Source organism: Bubalus kerabau, chromosome 10, assembly GCF_029407905.1.
Source record: "Bubalus kerabau isolate K-KA32 ecotype Philippines breed swamp buffalo chromosome 10, PCC_UOA_SB_1v2, whole genome shotgun sequence".
Taxonomy (NCBI): Eukaryota; Metazoa; Chordata; class Mammalia; order Artiodactyla; family Bovidae; genus Bubalus; species Bubalus kerabau.
In genome coordinates this window covers 29,457,783-29,469,726 of record NC_073633.1, presented here as the reverse complement: position 1 = coordinate 29,469,726, position 11,944 = coordinate 29,457,783, and the positions used below count along the sequence as shown (strand labels likewise).

At 38.3% G+C, this 11,944-nt stretch overlaps 1 gene segment (V, D, J or C); it reads left to right on the top strand.

Annotated features, from left to right (window-relative positions):
- The first annotated feature begins 3,897 nt into the window (after positions 1 to 3,897).
- LOC129621097 (T cell receptor alpha variable 5-like) lies at positions 3,898 to 4,802 on the top strand. The segment is given in 2 exon segments: positions 3,898 to 3,997; positions 4,169 to 4,802. Coding segments are annotated over 2 exon segments (390 nt in total).
- The last annotated feature ends 7,142 nt before the right edge of the window (positions 4,803 to 11,944 follow it).

Below are 11,944 nucleotides of genomic sequence, written 5' to 3'. Positions count from 1 at the left end.
TTCCATATCTTGGCTATTGTGAGTAATGCTACAGTAAACTCGGAAATGCAGATACCTCTATGATATATATCTATGGATATATACCTAGAGGTGGAATGCTGGGTAATATGGTAGTTTTATTTTTAATTTTTTTGTGGTGGCATGTAATGTCATGTCATCTGCCAACAGTTTTAGCTCTTCCTTTCCAGTTTGAATGCCTTTAATTTATTTTTTCTTGCCTAATTGGCTCTTGCTAGGACTTTTAGTACTGTATTGAATAATGGTGAATGTGGACCTACTTGTCTTGTTTGTGATCTTAAGAAGAAAAACTTTCAGCTTTTCACTGTTAAGTATGACGTTAGCTGTGGGGTAGTCACATATAGCTTTATTACGTTGAAGTACATTCCCTTTATATTCATTTTGTTTGGACTGTTTTTAAAAATCATGAATGCAAATTGTATTTTATAAAATACTTCTTCTGAACCTATTGAGATGATCATCATGATTTTTATCCTTCTCTTAGTTAATATGCTTCCCTGGTGGCTCAGACGGTAGAGCGTCTGTCTACAGTGCAGGAAACCTGGGTTCGAGCCCTGGGTTGGGAAGATCCCCTGGAGAAGGAAATGGCAATCCACTCCAGTACTATTGCCTGGAAAATCCAAAGGACAGAGGAGTCTGGTAGGCTACAGCCCATGGGGTTGTAAAGAGTCAGACATGACAGAGTGACTTCACTTTCACTTTCTTTAGTTAATATAATGTATTACACTGAATGGATTGTGCATATTGAAACATGTTTGCATCAAAGAGATGATTCCCACTTGATCTTGGTGCCTGATCTTTTTACTGTATTATTGAGTTCATTTGCTAATATATTGTTGAGGAGTTTGCCTCTAGGTATATCAGGGATATTGGCCTGTAATTTTACTTTCTTATAGTGTCCTTGTCTGATTTAGGATCAGGATAATGCTGGCCTCATAAAATAAGCTTAAAAATATTCCCTTTTCTTCGTCTTCTTAAATATTTGAGAAAGATTGGTATTAATTCCTATTCAAATGATTGATAGAATTCACCAGTGAAGCCACCTGGCCCTGGACTTTATTTTTGATTACTGCTTCAGTCTCTTTGTGTGTGTGTGCCTGCTAAGTCGCTTCAGTCTTGTCCATCTCTTTGCAACCCTATGGACAGTAGCCCCCCAGGTTTCTCTGTCCATGGGATTCTCCAGGCAACAACATTGGAGTGGGTTGCCATGCCCTCCTCCAGAGAATCTTCCCCACCCAGGAATCAAACCCAGGTCTCCCGCATTGCAAGTGGATTCTTTACCAGCTGAGCTACCAGGGAAGCCCTTCAGTCTCCTTACTAGTAATTTGTTTGTTCATAAGTCTTTCTGATTCGGTCTTGGTTGATAGTTTTTAGAAATTTATCCATTTCTTTTAGGTTCTCCAAATTTTTAGCCATATACATAATAGTGTTGTGATCTTTTGTATTTCTGTATATCAGTCATAATTTTACTCATTAATTTCTAATTTTATTTATTTGAGTTCTCTTTTTTTTTCTTAGTGAGTCTATCTAAAAGTTTGTGCATATTGTTTATCTTTTCAAAAATCAGCTCTGAGTTTTGTTGATTTTTTTCTGTGTCACTTTAGTCTGTATTTTATTTATTTCTGCGTGGTGTTTGTTACTTTTTTTCTTCTATAACTTTGAGCTTAGTTTGTTCTGCTATTTTAGCTCATTGAGGACATCTTCTGTTTCTCCATTTTCCTTGACTCTCTGTGTTGGTTTCTGTGCATTAGATCAAATAGCCACTTTTCTCGGTCTTGAAGGAGTGGTCTTCTATAGAAGATGAATCTTATCATTCAGCCTAGCCCTAGCTCTTTGTTGTCTCTTAAACTTGTGTGATTGTCCAAGTAGCCTTCTTTGTTCTTAGTGGCTCCCAGTAGTTGAAAGTGTGCCAAGACCTGTCAATGCCTGAAAGGGGGTGTCTCAGTCAGTACCTAGATGCGGATTGGTTGGAAGCCAGACCATCAGGGTCTTAAACTATACAAATAAGCCTTGTTCAGGGAAAAGCTGGGAAATGGGTGTGTCCATTAGCTCCCTCTGCACTGAGCTCTGGGAGGGATGGCCACAGTCAGTCTTTGTGAACCCATTAGAAACTGTTTCTTTGTTTGGTATAGTCTTGTGGGTTTCATGGATGCAAGCCCCACTGGCTTCTAGAGGTGTGTGCTTTGGGGACCTGTCTCATATGCAAATCCTAAAAGTTAGGGTGCTGGGTGTTGGATCTAAGCCCTGCACACCGCAAGGATAAGATGGGACTTGTGAGTCCCCTCTCAATTTTTTGTTACCGTATTAGGGGTCTTATGGTGAGGCTGTGTCTCTGCCTCTCTTACATATGCATATGGCTGGGCTGAGTCTTCATTGCTGCCTGTGGTCTGTCTCTACTTTCTGCGAGTGAGGGCTACTCTCTGGTTGAGGTGCACAGGCTTTTCATTGTAGTGGCTTTTCTCTCTCTTTCTTTTTTTCAGGTGGCTTCTCTTGTTGCTGTGCACAGGCTCTATGCACATGGGCTTTAGTACTTGTGGAGCATGGGCTCGGTAGTTGAGGCTCACCTGCTCTGGAGCATGGGCTCAGTGGTTGTGGTTCAGTGGCTTAGCTGCTCCAGGACATATGGGATCATCCCAGATTAGGGATCGAACCCATGTATCCTGAATTGGCAGGTGAGTTCTTAACCCCTGGAGCTTCAAGGACCTCCTTTTCTTAACTATTTTGATATATTTTTTTTTCTTGTTCACCTGATGTGTAGGAGTCATGTAACTAGTTTTTGGATTTCTTTGAGAAAAAACTGTATGTAGTTGTAGATTTGATGTGTCTGTGGGAGAAAGTAATTTCTGTAGCCTCATATATTGCTACATCGATCCAGAATCTCTTCCATATCAATTTCTTTTAAAGCAAGGCAATATTTAATTTAAAAATTTATACAGCTGAGGATTTGCCCAGGGAATAGCTCTACTAGGATTATTCATAATTTCAGATGATCTGTTCTTCTGGAGGAAAAGATTTCAAAGTGAATGTCAGATTTCCTACCACAGTCCACAGCCAAACTCTTCCCTATGGTTGGACTAATGCTAACTTATGGAAGTCTTTCCTCCTGTTCTTATCCATTACTCTACAGTCTAGTAGTAACTTTTACTAAAGAAACATTCATGTTTTGCCACATGGCACTGTCCATTTCTGGGAATAAGGAGATCGCTGCAAGGCCAGGCTTAGCAGAGTCTGCAATAGCAAGCATCTGATATTTTATTTACATATTTATGTATTTATTTGTCTCTTTCTCCAGCCCTTGTGCTTAAATGTTGCCTTTAGAAAGAGTTTTCCTTTGTGAGAGCTGAACTAAAATGGGTGATTTGGCTGATGAACTCTCTGGCCAATTAAAAAGGCTAGAGAAGATAAGAAGGAAAAATTTTACTCCTCAGTTGCTTAGCAGAGTCAATCATGGCATTTTCTTCTTTCAAGGAGACTAAGCTTGTTTTTGAAAAAAATGTTAGGAACATCTAACTTCTTCAAATTTATTCAAAATGACTCAATGTGTGCTGAGAAGATGAATGGAATTCTGAGCTCTACATTTTCACTGTGTCTGCTTTTTGCTAATCCACATAATTTTTGTTTGGAAACACCTTTGGGACTTTATTTATTTCACCTATTGCTGTTTGTGAGTCAGAGTCTCCCACAGATACAGGACAAATGAGGATTTGACTAGTTGGTTTAGCAGTTGGGGATCTGACCACAAGATGGCAGAGCACTTTTGTCAAGAAAGAATATGTGAATGCTTCCTTTTGGTTGACTCTAACAGCAAAAGCAGATGCCTGTGTTGAAACGTTAAGAAACCATTGTGCTTTGGAGGAAAGGAAGAGATAACCTGGTAATAGAAGTAGCTCTCCTGGCTGGAGATCACAGGTCCCAATTTGGAGAACAATGAAGACACCTACAGGACCTTGGTTCCTCTTCTTGTGGCTGCAGCTGGACTGTGAGTGCAGAACTTTTGTGAACAGGGTGTTTTAGCAAATATTTATTAGAAGTCTGAGGAGAAGACTGATCTTTTCTGGATTGCCTGAAATTACTGTAGGGGAAAAAAGCAAACTCTGGAAAATGGTGATAACGATTTTGTCTGGCTTTCTTTTCTTTTTTTTTGTTACAGATAAGAGTAGAGGAGAAAAAGTGGAGCAGTATCCCTCCTTCCAGAGTGTCCAAGAGGGAGACAACTGTGTTATCAACTGCACTTACACAGACAGTGCCTCCACTTACTTTTTTTGGTACAAACAGGAACCTGAAAAAGGCCTGCAGTTGCTTATACATACTCTTTCAAATGTGGATAAGAAAGAAGGACAAGGACTCATTGTTTTATTGAATAAGAAGAACAAGCATCTCTCCCTGAACATCACAGCTACCAACCTTGGCAACTCAGCCACCTACTTCTGTGCTACAAGAGCACAGTCGTCCCCAGGCACCTGCAGCCTGTATCCAAACCTGAACTGAAGCCCCAATCTTTTTTTTTTTTTTCTTTGCCACAGAGATTGTCAGATATTTTGCTGTACCACCGCATTTTAAATGTATAGACATTCTATACATTCCTCAAAGAAAGTGAGTTTCAAGATGGCCCAAAAAGTGTTAGAATATTTTGAATGATTGCTCAAGGGTAGTTAGTGGTTACTTAGTTGGATATTTGGACTTTAGGATTGATTTTATGAGTACCACTCAGAGTTCTCCCCTTCCAAGGACATCTTGGTGTCAATGTCAAAGATCACTCTTCTTGATGGAAAGATACTTATCTTTTGAGTGTATCATTTATTAACTTTTCCTGATTTTAAAATATTAACTATGTGTTACAGAAAAAAAAAAAGCCCAAAATAAAAAATAGAAAGTTAAAATGTGATCCTATCATTCAGATAATTCATGGCTAATGTTTAGTATACCTTCTTCATTAAAATCTTGTTAAAAATTAGGGGCATATAGACTGATATTTTGAATTATTTCCACTTAATATTATAATCCTAATCTAAACATTTCATATTTGTAAATCTTATAAAACCTAGTTTATTATGATTTCATGGGTAATTTTACGTCACCGTTTTATTTCTTCTTACGTCATCCCCTTGCATTTGTGGTAAAAGGCAATATTTCTTCTGATGTTGCCCTTTAAATAGTTTTAAAAATGAGGTAGCCATATTTATGGGCTTCCCAGGTGGTGCAGTGTAAAGAATATGCCAGTCAATGCAGGAGATGTAGGAGATGTGGGTTTGACCCCTGGGTTGGAAAGACTCCCTGGAGTAGGAATGGCAACCCACTGCATTTTTCTTGACTGCAAAATTTCCAGGGACAGAGGAGCCTTGTGGGCTATAGTCCATGGGGTCACTAAGAGTTAGACTCAATAGCATCTGAGCACACACACGCAGCTATATTTATGGCAATGGCTACCAAAATAATTTATGCTAATAACTGGTATAAAGACAGTGAAAATTGAAGGAATGGACTAGGAAAATAAGAATTTGAGTAAAACAGAAGATGAGTTCTAAATTAATGGGCAGAACAGGATTATTTCCCCAATTGTGTTGTATCAATTGTTTAGATCAGAGGTTCTCAGACTTTCTCCTGAAGCATCCCTACAAAGGAGGGAGAATAAACATGATCATTTCCTTCCTGGAATCTGGACAATGAGGCGCAGTGGTTCAAAGTAGTCTGCTGTCAGTGCAAACAGTCTCATATTTACTTTAAAAAATTGGAGTGATCATTTTTATTTTACTGTAGCTGAGCACCGAAGAATTGATGCTTTTGAACTGTGGTGTTGGGGAAGACTTGAGAGTCCCTTGGACTGCAAGGAGATCCAACCAGTCCATCCTAAAGGAAATGAGTCCTGAATATTCATTGGAAAGACTGATGCTGAAGCTGAAACTCCAGTACTTTGGTCATCTGATGCGAAGCACTGACTCATTTGAAAAGACCCTGATGATGGGAAAGACTGAAGGCAGCAGAAGGGGATGACAGAGGATGAGATGGCTGGATAGCATCACTGACTCAATGGACGTGAGTTTGAGTGAACTCCGGGAGTTGGTGATGGACAGGGAGGCCTGGCGTGCTGCAGTCCATGAGGCCGCAAAGAGTCGGACAGGACTGAGAGGCTGAACTGAATTGAACTGATGTCCATATTAATTTTAAATGGTTTATCAATTTGCCTGTTCTTTCGTTTTTCAGTGATAATAGTGCTCCCAGATGCTGCACTGTATGTATATCAGGTTTTGTCTTGAAGAGAGCAATACTCTAATTTGAGAAGCACAAAGTTGAACATTTGGTGGAAAACAAGTGTTGCCAAATCACCAGGTAATCAATAAATATTGATTAACAAACAATGAAGTACCTTACATGAGGAATTAAGTTCCAGAGATATTACAGTATTTAAGTCACAAAGTTATTGGTTAAAAATGAAAATGCATATTAATTGAGAAACTGGATAGGAAAGACTGTCTGAACTTAAAAATGATGGAAGAAATAAAGGGAAAAATAGAAGATTTGATTACTTAAATATTAAAAGCTAATATATTCTATGAAAAAAATCAAAATTATTATGCCCCAATCACACCAGGACTTCCCTGGTGGCTCACCTGGTAAAGAATCCATCTGCAATGCAGAAGACCTGGGTTCGACCCCTAGGTTCAATCCCTGGGTTAGGAAAATCCCCTGGAGAAGGGAACAGCTACTCACTCGAATATTCTGGCCTGGAGAATTCCACGGACTGTATAGTCTATGGGGTTGCAAAGAGTCGGACATGACTGAGCAACTTTCGCTTCACTTCACTTCAATCACAGTTAACTGTTAATTTCCTTTTGACAGCAGATCAGTAATTTTTATAAATAATTTTTAAATGCATTAAAAGAAAAATATTAATATCCAAGTAGGTAAATGTACAGAAGATATAATGACGTAATTTACACAGAAAAAGCAACATGGTTCAGAAATATGGAAAATGTTTAAACCTACTGGTATTTGTAATAACATAAATTATTGTTGTTCAGTGGCTAAGTCATGTCTGACTCTTTGTGACCCCATGGACTGCAGCATGCCAGACTCTCCGGTCTTTCACTATCTCCCTGAGTTTGCTCAAACTCATCCATTGAGTCGATGCCATCCAGCCATCTCATCCTCTGCTTCCCCCTTCTCCTCCTGCCCTTAATCTTTTCCAGAATCAGGGTCTTTTCTAATGAGTCGGTTCTTCGCCTCAGGTGGCCAAAGTACTGGAGTTTCAGCTTCAGCATCAGTCCTTCCAATGAATATTCAGGGTTGATTTCCCTTAGGATTGACTGGTTTAATCTACTTGCAATCCAAGGGACTCTCAAGAGTATTCTCCAGCACCATAATTTGAAAGTATCAATTCTTTGGTGCTCACCTGTTTTTATGGTCCAACTCTCACATCCATACATGACTACTGGAAGACCATAGCTTTGATTATATGGATCTTTGTTCACAAAGTGATGCTTCTGCTTTTTAATACACTGTCTAATTTTGTCATAGCTTTACTGCCAAGGAGCAAGTGTCTTTTAATTTGATGGCTTCAATCACAGTCCACAGTGATTTTGGAGCCCAAGAAAATAAAATCTGTCAGTGTTTCTACTTTCCCCCCTTCTATTTGCCATTAAGTGATATAAATGTAAATGTATAACTTTAAAAAGCCTATTAGGGAATTATAGGAATAATTTAATGGCAATTAAAAAAAAGAATTTGGACATGATGCAGTGATATCTACATGCTCTAGTGAGAGAATACATCTGCAAGCAATTTTGGAAACTCTTAAAAAGTATAATTTCTTTTTTACAATTTATTTTTACTTTCTTCTTATTATTTTTAAACTTATTTTCTTTGTCATAATTTTCTATAGAGAATCTGTCTTCAGGAAAATGTCAATTTATAAAAAAATAATTATTTACAAAGGTATTTATAAAGTTATTTATACCATCCAAAAATTAAAAACCAAAACGTATAATCTTGAAAGGATTAATCAACCAAATGAAATATTTTATAATAGCAAATAAATGGTATTTATAAAAAAATCTACAATGATTATTTAAAAGTGATAGTTGGGAAGAATCAAAATACTAACTGTAGTGATTGCTACATAGTAAAAATATGAATAGTGTAGAGGCTGGAAAGTAATACACAAAAACACAGACAATACGTATCTTTTCTTGATAGGATAAGTAATGATTCTTACTTTTTAATTCTATTTTCTGTATTTTCAAAATTTGAATCTTGCTTGATATAAAGTAGTTCTAATCCATCACTTTCTGTAAATTCTCTAAAATTCCTTCTAGCTCTGAAGTTTAGTGACCCTGGTTCAGTCTCCTCTGCTTCACAGTGAGAAGGCAGAAATGGGCTCCTGACTGGTTATACAGTTTGCCTTGTATTCTTTTTCCTCTATCAATAGTTCTTACTGTGTATGATGAATGTACAAAGCAGTTCATGTACATTAGTCTATCCATTCCTCGTAATAACGTCCTGATAGTATCCATATTTTATAGGCAAGGAAAATGATACTTGAAGACATTAAGTAGCTTGCTGAAGCTCAGTCAGAGATTTAATGAAAGAACTGAGTTTCAAAGCCAGATTAGTTTGAGGCTGGAACATAGTCTCTTAAAGATTACTTCATAATGCCTACCACTTTCTTCTCCAAATTCCTCTTGTAGACAAGCAGCCAGATTAAATGTATGGAATTTTCACATTACTCACTTGCTCAAAAGCCTCAGTAGTTATTTACTAATAAATAACCTGCACAATGAATTTAGACATTCAAAATCTGCTTTCTAAGCCTGAACTCTCCTTCTAGGTTTATTTCTCATCATACTCTAGGTGATTCTCTTCCTTCTTCCATGCACTTGTCCATCTGTATGTCCATCTATCCATCCATCTAGGCACAAGTATGGCTTAAATGTATTTGAGGAAATAACTGTAATTCATCATGAAAATAGCAAAGTGGAAAAAAAAAGAAATACTGATATCTATAATCAGACGACTGGTGTATTTTTAAGAATTTTATTTATTTATTTTTGGCTGTGCTGGGTCTTCATTGCTGCTTGGGCTTTTCTCTTAGTTGCTGCCAGCAGGGACTGCTTTCTGGTTGCACTGTGCAAGCTTTTCATTGTGGTGGCTTCTCTTGTTGCACAGCAAAGGCTCTAGGGTGCATGGGCTTAGTAGTTGCAGCTCGTGGGCTCTAAAGCACAGGCTCAGTAGTTGTGGTGCATGGGTTTAGTTGCTCTGTGGCATATTCGATCTTCCCAGACTAAGGATCAAACCTGTGTCTCCTACATTGGCAGGTGAACTCTTTACCACTGAGTCACCAGGAAAGGACTGTTATATTTCTAACTAATTGTATGGAAATACAAAAAATCCTCCAATAGCCAAAGCAATCCTGAGAAAGAAGAATGGAACTGGAGGAATCAACCTGCCTGACTTCAGTCTCTCCTACAAAGCCACAGTCATCAAGACAATATGGTACTGGCACAAAGACAGAAATATAGATCAATGGAACAAGATAGAAAGCCCAGAGATAAACCACATACCTATGGACACCTTATTCTTTACAAAGGAAGCAAGAATATAAAATAGAGAAAAGACAATCTCTTTAACAAGTGGTCCTGGGAAAACTGGTCAACCACTTGTAAAAGAATGAAATTAGAACACTTTAACACCATACACAAAAATAAACTCAAAATGGATTAAAGATCTAAATGTAAGACCAGAAACTATTAAACTCCTAGAGGAAAACATAGACAAAACACTTTCCAACATACACCACAGCAGGGTTATCTATGACCCACCTCCAGAATATTGGAAACAAAAGCAAAAATAAACAAACAGGACCTAATTAAAATTAAAAGTTTTTGCACAACAAAGGAAACTATAAGCTAGGTGAAAAGACAGCCTTCAGAAAGGGAGAAAATAATAGCAAACGAAGCAATGGACAAAGAATTAATCTCGAAAATATACAAGCAACTCCTGCAGCTCAATTGCAGAAAAATAAATGACCCAATCAAAAAGTGGGCCAAAGAACCAAACAGACATTTCTCCAAAGAAGACATACAGATGGCTAACAAACACATGAAAAGATGCTCAACATCACTCATTATCAGAGAAATGTAAATCAAAACCAGAATGAGGTACCATTTCACACCAGTCAGAATGGCTGCTATCCAAAAGTCTACAAAAAATAAATGCTGGAGAGTGTGTGCAGAAAAGGGAACCCTCTTACACTGTTGGTGGGAATGCAAACTAGTACAGCCACTATGGAGAACAGTGTGGAGATTCCTTAAAAAACTGGAAATAGAACTGCCATATGACCCAGCAATTGCACTGCTGGGCATACACATTGAGGAAACCAGAATTGAAAGAGACAGGTGTACCCCAATGTTCATTGTAACACTGTTTATAATAGCCAGGACATGGAAGCAACCTAGATGTCTAGATGACACAGATGTATTGAACAGTCTTTTGGACTCTGTGGGAGAAGGCGAGGGCAGGATGATATGGGAGAATGGCATTGAAACATGTAAATTACCATATGTGAAACGAATCACCAGTCCACGTTCGATGCATGAGACAGGGTGCTCGGGGTGGTGCACTGGGATGACCCAGAGGGATGGTATGGGGATGGAGGTGGGAGGAGGGTTCAGGATGGGGAACACATGTACACCCATGGCAGATTCATGTCAATATATGGCAAAACCAATAGAATAGTGTAAAGTAATTAGCCTCCAAAAAATAAAAAGAGTAAAATAATTAATTAAAAAAAATTATAGGACCTGTCAGAGAGCATTCTGTATGAACTGAGAAACATCACTGATTTGAATTATCATTTGGATGTTAAACAATACTTATGCTAGCAAGAATATACACTGGTCATAACAAACACCCTCTTCCAACAACACAAGAGAAGACTCTATACATGGACATCACCAGATGGTCAACACCGAAATCAGATTGATTATATTCTTTGCAGCCAAAGATGGAGAAGCTCTATACAGTCAGCAAAAACAAGACCAGGAGCTGACTGTGGCTCAGACCATGAACTCCTTATTGCCAAATTCAGACTTAAATTGAAGAAAGTAGGGAAAACCACTATACCATTCAGGTATGACCTAAATCAAATCCCTTATGATTTATACAGTGGGCGTGAGAAATAGATTTAACGGCCTAGATCTGATAGATAGAGTGCCTGATGAACTATGGAATGAGGTTCGTGACATTGTACAGGAGACAGGGATCAAGACCATTCCCATAGAAAACAAATGCAAAAAAAGCAAAATGGCTGTCTGGGGAGGCCTTACAAATAGCTGTGAAAAGAAGAGAAGTGAAAAGCAAAGGAGAAAAGGAAAGATATAAACATCTGAATGCAGAGTTCCAAAGAATAGCAAGAAGAGATAAGAAAGCTTTCTCCAGCGATCAATGCAAAGAAATAGAGGAAAACAACAGAATGGGAAAGACTAGAGATTTCTTCAAGAAAATCAGAGATACCAAAGGAACATTTCATGCAACGATGAGCTCGATAAAGGACAGGAATAGTATGGACCTAACAGAAGCAGAAGATATTAAGAAGAGACGGCAAGAATATACAGAAGAACTGTACAAAAAAGATCTTCAAGACCCAGATAATCACGATGGTGTGATCACTGACCTAGAGCCAGACATCCTGGAATGTGAAGTCAAGTGGGCCTTAGAAAGCATCACTACGAACAAAGCTAGTGGAGGTGATGGAATTCCAGTTGAGCTATTCCAAATCCTGAAAGATGATGCTGTGAAAGTGCTGCACTCAATAAGCCAGCAAATTTGGAAAACTCAGCAGTGGCCACAAGACTGGAAAAGGTCAGTTTTCATTCCAATCCCAATGAAAGGCAATTCCAAAGAATGCTCAAACTACCGCACAATTGCACTC